The following is a 7,348-nucleotide window of genomic DNA, read 5'->3' on the forward strand; positions in this document are numbered from 1 at the left end:
TCTTGAGGTGCATCCTCCTTGGTCATACAACCCTGCAGGGAAAGAAAATACCTGTCAATTTCCTCCTCTGCCTCTCGGATTCCCCTCAGCCTGCTAACCTCCTCCTGGAGCTCCCTCACCTGCGCCTCCAGGGCCCTAAGGCGGACGCCTGCAGGACAGGTGTGGGGGTCCCCAGTCCCTGCCCCCCCAGGCCCTGCTGGACAGCTCCCGCAGGCCGGAGGGGTGAGGGGGGTGCTAGCCCCCCTGTGGGATCTGTCTGGGTGGAGGCCTCAGACAAGCCCCGGGAAGGCCGCACTCCCCGGGCAGGGGCCCTGGTAGCACTCTGTGTCGAGACCATCGTAGGAGTTCCTGCCTTTTACTATCTGGATGCGGTGCCTCTGTCTGCACTTGCAGGAGTCAGCCTCCGGGCCCCTCCTGCTCATCCTCTGGCGTGAATGCCGACACAAACGCCGGTGTGCTCTTATAGAACGCACCTGTTTGCGCAGCTCCCCACCGGCTCAGCTAAGAGGGATCCGGGGGGCTTCCCCTCCGGATCCGGCTCAGCTGCATCAGTCCCTCTGCCCCACTTATCTTAGGGGGATCAGCTGCTGCTGCTCCACTCACCTCTGCTCGCCACGGCTCCGGGTCCAGTAAGGGGGCACATGTGTGTGTAAGATGTGTGCCTGTGTCCTTCCTCTCCCCACTGCTCCTGGCTCCTGATTGCCAGAAGCTATGTCAAACCATGGCGTCCTGCAAGGGCCCCACATTACCCGGGATCTTCTTTTTACCCCCTACGTATTTAAAAAAAGGACTTCTTATTGTCCTTAATCTGGGAAGCTAGCCCCAGTTCCATCTCTGCCTTGGCCTTCCTAACTGCCCCGCTACATCCCCGAGCAATTACAGAATAGCCCTCCCTGGTGATGACCCCTTCTTTCCATTGGGTATAAGCCTCCTTTTTAGCAAGGAGACATTCCCAGATGCTTTTGGTGAGCCACGGAGTCTTGTGTGTTCTCCTCCAAGTTATTTCAGCTGGGACTTGAACCCATGTTTCCCACATGGCGTACAGGAATGCTGCTATACAGCCACCGCTGATGGCACTGCTCCAGCCTGCTAGGGGCCTTAACCTTGCTGGAGCCCCAGCCTCACATTGAGCTTCCTGGCCTTTGATTGGAGGAGCTGGAAGCAGAGCTGGGAACCTCTCAAGTCACTGCTCAGATCCTTCCTGGAGCGGGGGGAGCCTCTCCTGCTGGCCGCAGCCTCTCCTTGGGGATCCTGGAGCCCAGTGGGGAGCCTCTCCTGCCGGCCGCACGCTGCGCTGCTGACGGTCCCACTGCTGAAAGAGGTCCTGCTCTTTCAGGCTCTTCTGGGGCACTGCTGCTGCCCCACTGGTTCAGCTCTGTGAAGCTCCTTCCTTGTTGTCCCTCGCTGATCTCTCCTGAGTCAGCCCATGCTGCCCCTTTTATCCCCCTCCAGGTGACCCAAGGGGCCAATCAGGGGACACACAGGTGGGGGGGTAAGTCTCTGGGGCCTGATTGGTATGGAAGGGGAATGCAAGTCCTCCAGTCACCTTTTACCCCATCAAAACCCCTGGGCCAAATCATTGCCAACCAGCCTGTCACATGAACAACAAATAGACATTTTTCAAGCAAAGGATGCAGTTGCAGAAGAAGAAAATTTTGAAGGGGGCATAGGGGCAATTACAATGCTTGTTAACAGTAAAGCACAACCTTCCAATGAATTATTAGGAGCAGGAGGTATATGTTGGAAATAGATTGGAAAGCTGGGCTGGAACTGACAGGATGAAGTTCAATGCTAATAAATGCAAGGTGCTACAAGGTGTAAACAATGACCCAAGCTGGTGGGAGCACAAAGGTGCTACAGTGCAGGGGCTGCCTGATGGCTAGCCCAACACTGTAGCACCCTTGTGTCCTAGCGAGCCCCTCCACCACCTGAAACTGTCACCCGGAGCCTGGGGCTGACCCCCCAAATGCATGCAGGATCAGACAGTTCAGCTTTTCGCTTTCCCACTTTTGTTATAAATATATCCATCTTATTTAGCAGCTGGAAGAAACAGTTGAAAATTTTACCCCAAATGAGCTATCTCAATTCTGTGTGATACAAGATATCAAATGTTCTGTTTTAACATCAGCAAGGAGCTATTGATAGTGGTGATAGTTCAAGCCCTAACCCAGATGAAATTCACTCTTGAAACAACCACACCTGTGCCTGAGTTTCAGTGTATTACTTTTCTGCATGGCAGGTGTTGGTGTATGAGGCAGAGAAACTGCTTCAAAGGCTCAGCATTCAGTATTTGCATTTTGGTGTTGATGTCCCCTGTTACACCAGCCTTGCATCCTATTGTTTCATATGCCTTTGTTGCATTTTTTGCTTTCTTCCAGCCCAGCTGAAATTTATTAATTGTTTAGCACACATTGAAAATAAGTCTTCTCCTCTGGTTGTCCTCTTCTTACTGTGAAGTGCTCCAAGTTTCCCAGTAACCTTAAGCTTTGAGCCTATTTCTCATGCCAGTATGAGCAGTTGGGCTGTATCTGACACATCATTACTCATCAAGTGCCACTGAAAAATTTTGGAACATTTTGGCCTTTTCTTTCAGCGTGCAAAGCAAATCTGTCCTCATATCTTCAGTTTGTCTCCTCATAGTATGAGCCGAAAGACGCATCATTTATCAAGTATTTTTTTAAGACATACCTCCTTAATCACTTTCATCATATACTCTTTTGTGAATTCTCCATCTGTAAGAAGCCTCCCACCATCAGCAAGCGATTTAGCCATGTGATAACTAGCTTGAACAATTGCTAGGGTTTGCTTAGAGTATCTTCTAAAAATATTCTGCTGTCTAGACAAACCATTTCTCAGAGCTTCTACTTTGTCACTCCTAGGTTGCCCTACTGAGCAGCTCCCCCATCCCGACCTCTCTCTCTCTCTCTCTCTCTCTCTCTCTCCCTCCCCAAATCTAAATATATATATTATCTTCTATCTATCTATCTATAGATAGATGTATCAGAATAACAGATGATATTATATTTTTTGAACAATAAAACAGTGGCTTGGCAAATAAGGCATGCTGCTTTGTCTTTGCTTTGCACAAAGAAGTAATCATATGTCCACTACTCAGTGAACACTTCGTACTCACCAGGTGTATCTATATGAGACGTTTACTGTACAGTTGACTAATTAGCTGCGAAATAAATATTTTGGCATCTCCATGTATACCCCTATTAGGCTGAAGTAAACTATCTACAAATCTTTCTGTCTTTCTGTGAAGTAAAAAGCTCCATGGCAGCACTTGTGTAGATGCTGCCCTGCTGGCTCGGGCACAAGGGAGTTTCAGTGTGGGGGCAGCTTGCCAGCTAGGATCACTAAAGCTCCCTCATGCCCCAGTCAGCCCCTGCACAACACATGGAGCTGGCGTGAACAGCTGCAGGTTGGCAGGCAGACCCTCAGAGCCTCTTACCGGCCGAGGCTGCTCTGCCCAGGCTCCACATGCTGCACTTGAATAAATTGTGGTGCTTATTGCTTCAGTGTTAATAGCTCCCAGGCGCATGTTCAAATGGTGCTCCCGGGAGGAATTAACTGTGGAGCAATAAGTTCCTCAGTATATTCAGGCACCATAATTGGACATTTAGATTCACCCACTATGAATTTTTCTTTTCAACAATGACATGGAAATGGGTGGCTCTTTCAGAAGAGCATGTGTACAGAGATTACTGGACTGCCTGGCTGGCACTAATGCTATACTAATTAGAGGCACTGCTTTCTGAGTGAATTTTAGGAACTCGTCACAACCTTTTAGGTTTTCTGGGAAAGCAGTGGGAATGACATGTGGAACACCCACTAAAGCAATCCTGTCCCCAACAAACCTTAGGGACAGACAGTCCTGCACACCAAGGGGAGTAAAGGGACAGTTAGCTTTTCCTCCCACACTACATTGCAAGCAAGTTCCACCTCCCCTACACTCAACAGAAGGTTCCTGCCTGCAAAGTGTTCCCACCTGCTCCAGTTGCACAAATGTAGTGCAATGCAGCTCATTTCTTGGATGCTCCAGAAGTCTGTCTTGTTGAGAACATGCTGGAAATATCCACTGCTGCAACTTCTTCCTGGAATATGGCACACCAAGACCTAGGACTAGCAGACTGTGAGGAACATTTCAAAATGTGGGAACCATGACAGCAGCTGCAGCCACAGCTGTGCTGTCTGTTCCAGGCTGTTCAGGGACACATTACTATCGCCCAGTGTAGTACTCTGTGGGACACATGAAGGAGCCATAACAGCAGTTGCAGCCACAGATGTGCGGTCCATGCTGGGCTCCTTGGGGACATGCTGGTAGTTCGGTCCCTGTCCTGGCTGCTGCCCAGTGCAGCACACTTTGAGACACATAGAGGGACTGCTACAGCAGTTACAGCAACAGCCATATGGTCTGTTCTGCACCATACACTAAGCTGATCAAGAACATGTTGGTGGCTTGTTGTGTTCCTAGCTGCTGCAGTTGCTGCTCAATGTGGGGTGCAGAGAGAACCACCTGGCTTCTTTGCGTGTCCCAGTGCATGCTCTGCTGGACAGCTGCTGTAGTGGCAAGGACTGGGACAGAAGTGGCAGCCTGGGACACTGCAGAATGGACCACCTGGCCTGCTTTGATTTCGGCCTGCTCTGGCTTAGGGACATGTAACTATTCCACATGTCCCTAAGTCATTCTGCACTGTGCACTAAGCTGGTCAGGCATCTGCCATTGCCTGTGTCCCAGTCCTTGCAGCTGCTTCAGGGGTAAGATACAGAATGGGATGGCTGGCTGTGGCTCCCACTGTAGCTCCTCTGCACATCCCAAGGCCCAGTGTGCTTTGGGACACTCCTCTCAGTCTGTCGGGTCCTGGAGCTTGATAGACTGGTTAGAAAAGCTCCAGATCTAGCCCAAGGGCTGTACATTGCTGACCCCTGTTTTAGTCGCATGTCTTTGTGGGGAGTCAATGCCATAATATTTTGTCTTCATTACATGATAAATGTCATGTAGAAGTGCTCTGGTGATAGGCTATATTTAGAAGTAGCTTTGGTAAGTGTTACATATTTAGTTACAGATATTTACAGGCTATATAACTATATGCTTATCTTGCTAAAAAAATGTGGACAGATATATTTCTTAACCAGTAAGACTGATTTGCTGTTTGTGTTATATTCTGTTTCATTAAAATGTAATTATTTTTCAAAAATGTGGAAGAAAGGTATAGAACTATATCTTCCATTTCATTCTTTAAATGATGTTTCTTTTTACTGGATAGTCATTTTTGTGAATTAGTTTTCTAAATGCTAATGATTTTTTAAATTTCAGTTGTGTACCTCATTCAGATGTTAAAAGGCTAAGTTGAAAACAGGTTTACACCTTAAAGAGCTATTTTACATTTTAAATTATGCATCTTAATAAGTAACCTTCAATTATACATGCAAGTTTAGAATTAATATTTATTGTTTCTTTTTCTGTTTTTAAATTAGGCCACTGACATCTGTGATCCAAATCCAATCATGATGCTTATGCTCTGTGTCTATTTGTATGAAATACTACCTCAGTATTTACCCAAGAGGACTATTGAGTTTACTGGTACACTCCATGCTACTCTTGTTAAACAGGTATTGATCCTCTTAACTAACCAAAGCAGACTACTTATGGGCAGTGTATTTTTCATTCAAAAAAATAACGAAGCAAAACATATAAAAAAACACTTTGTTTTGTTGTGATAGGTGCGTCTGAAAAATCCAAGTTTTAAACCTTTGATATACAGTGCTACAATTGTAGGAAGAGAGTGTGATGATTTCTCTTTACCTAAGGGAAACACTGTTGTCATTGCCCCAAAGTAAGTAACCATTGCTTTAGTTATATTAAATGTGATAATGTTATAGATTTAGCAATGGGCAACTAAAAGGAAGCAATACTGTGGTTTCTAGTTATAGAGGAAAAACAGAATGTATTCACTTAGGGAGTTGTCTCATTTTATTCACAAAGACCAAGAATAATCAGTATAAAGATCAAATACCTCCATAAATTGGTGTTCATCCAGTTGAACTTATCAATATCATACTTCTTGGTTGTCTCAGAACAACTCTACAAATATATCTCTTCAGTCATAACAGGAGCCTCCTTTCTCTGAAAATAATGTCCCATTGTGATGAAACCTTGTATTTGAGCTTGGATTCACTGTTCTAAATTTCCCCCAAGTAGAGCTGATGAAGCTCCTCAGAAAATTCATCCACATTTCTGGCGTTAACACTTTAGGTCAATGTGTGATGATAAAATCCTTTTTTATAAGCTATCTGTTTTGATATCTTGCTGTTATACTCCAGGAATTTCTTTTGTTATGCTATATAGCAAGATGGAAAGGTCAGGAGGTTATGTCAAAGCTTTGATGGTCTTGTTAGTGAACCTCTTTGCAACCTACAGATGAGAATTGTTTAAGCTACAACGTAGTTTTTTGTATAGCTTACATTTCTAAAATGCTAACTTACTTCAGGGTCACTAAGGGATTTAAATGTTTGGAAGATATGTATTGCAACAGACATTTACTAGTTGAAAACCTAAATTTTTATATTATATGTGTTGTGCTTCCTCTGTGTTTCCTCATTGAGTATTCTGGGCATTTTTTATGTAAAGGTTTTCTTCACTGCACACAGAATAACTGCAAAAAGCCCACAGTAGCCATGTGTCCCATTAGTAGTAAGTGGAACACCCAGCATTAAGTATTTGCAGGCTTGTACCCCATATCTGAAGTAGAAGAAATGGATTAGTGTTGGCAAAATGTAAAACAGACCAAATTTTGTAAAGAAATAAACTTCTATTCACGTTTCTAAAACAGGGAGGAAGGATGGGGGTGAGAGAAGAGAACCTGTCAAAGTAGACATTATCCTTTTAAAAATTCAAGGAACTGACAGCAAATGTAGTGCTCTTTTAAGATGATCAAAATTTTAATATTAAATAACATGCCTATTGTAAATATGTGCAGAAAGTAGAAATGGGTAATGCTGTGTTACCACTGATCTTTGAAGCTGATTTGTTTTAGTTTTCTTTGCAATTACTTCAGATAGGAATTAAAATAAAAAGGTAATCTTGAAAAATATCATGTATTTTTATGAAAGGTCAATACCATGGTTGTTTTTCACTTAACCTTTTGAAGAGCATAAAAAGACAAGCAAATGTATGCATATTTTAGCCTTAAGCCTGGCATTATATAATGTAGTATATCTATGAAAAAATTGATGGAAATGAAACGTACTCAAAAATGTATAACTGATTTGTGACTACTAAGTACAGTCCTAACCAAAATTTATTGTAATACAATCTTGCTTGCACTCTTAGGCCACTACACTT

The 7,348-nt window shown here is 44.4% G+C and overlaps 1 protein-coding gene across 1 annotated transcript in view; it reads left to right on the plus strand.

Moving 5' to 3' along the window:
• Positions 1-7,348, plus strand: part of CFAP47 (cilia and flagella associated protein 47) — a 734,432-nt gene that overhangs the window by 254,092 nt on the left and 472,992 nt on the right. The window contains exons 36-37 of the mRNA XM_019528459.1: positions 5,482-5,616; positions 5,728-5,840. Coding sequence (XP_019384004.1) covers positions 5,482-5,616; positions 5,728-5,840 — 248 coding nt within the window. The remainder of the gene's footprint in view (positions 1-5,481; positions 5,617-5,727; positions 5,841-7,348) is intronic.

The sequence above is a fragment of the Crocodylus porosus genome, unplaced genomic scaffold (genome assembly GCF_001723895.1).
Source record: "Crocodylus porosus isolate Cpor-Errol unplaced genomic scaffold, CroPor_comp1, whole genome shotgun sequence".
Taxonomy (NCBI): domain Eukaryota; kingdom Metazoa; phylum Chordata; order Crocodylia; family Crocodylidae; genus Crocodylus; species Crocodylus porosus.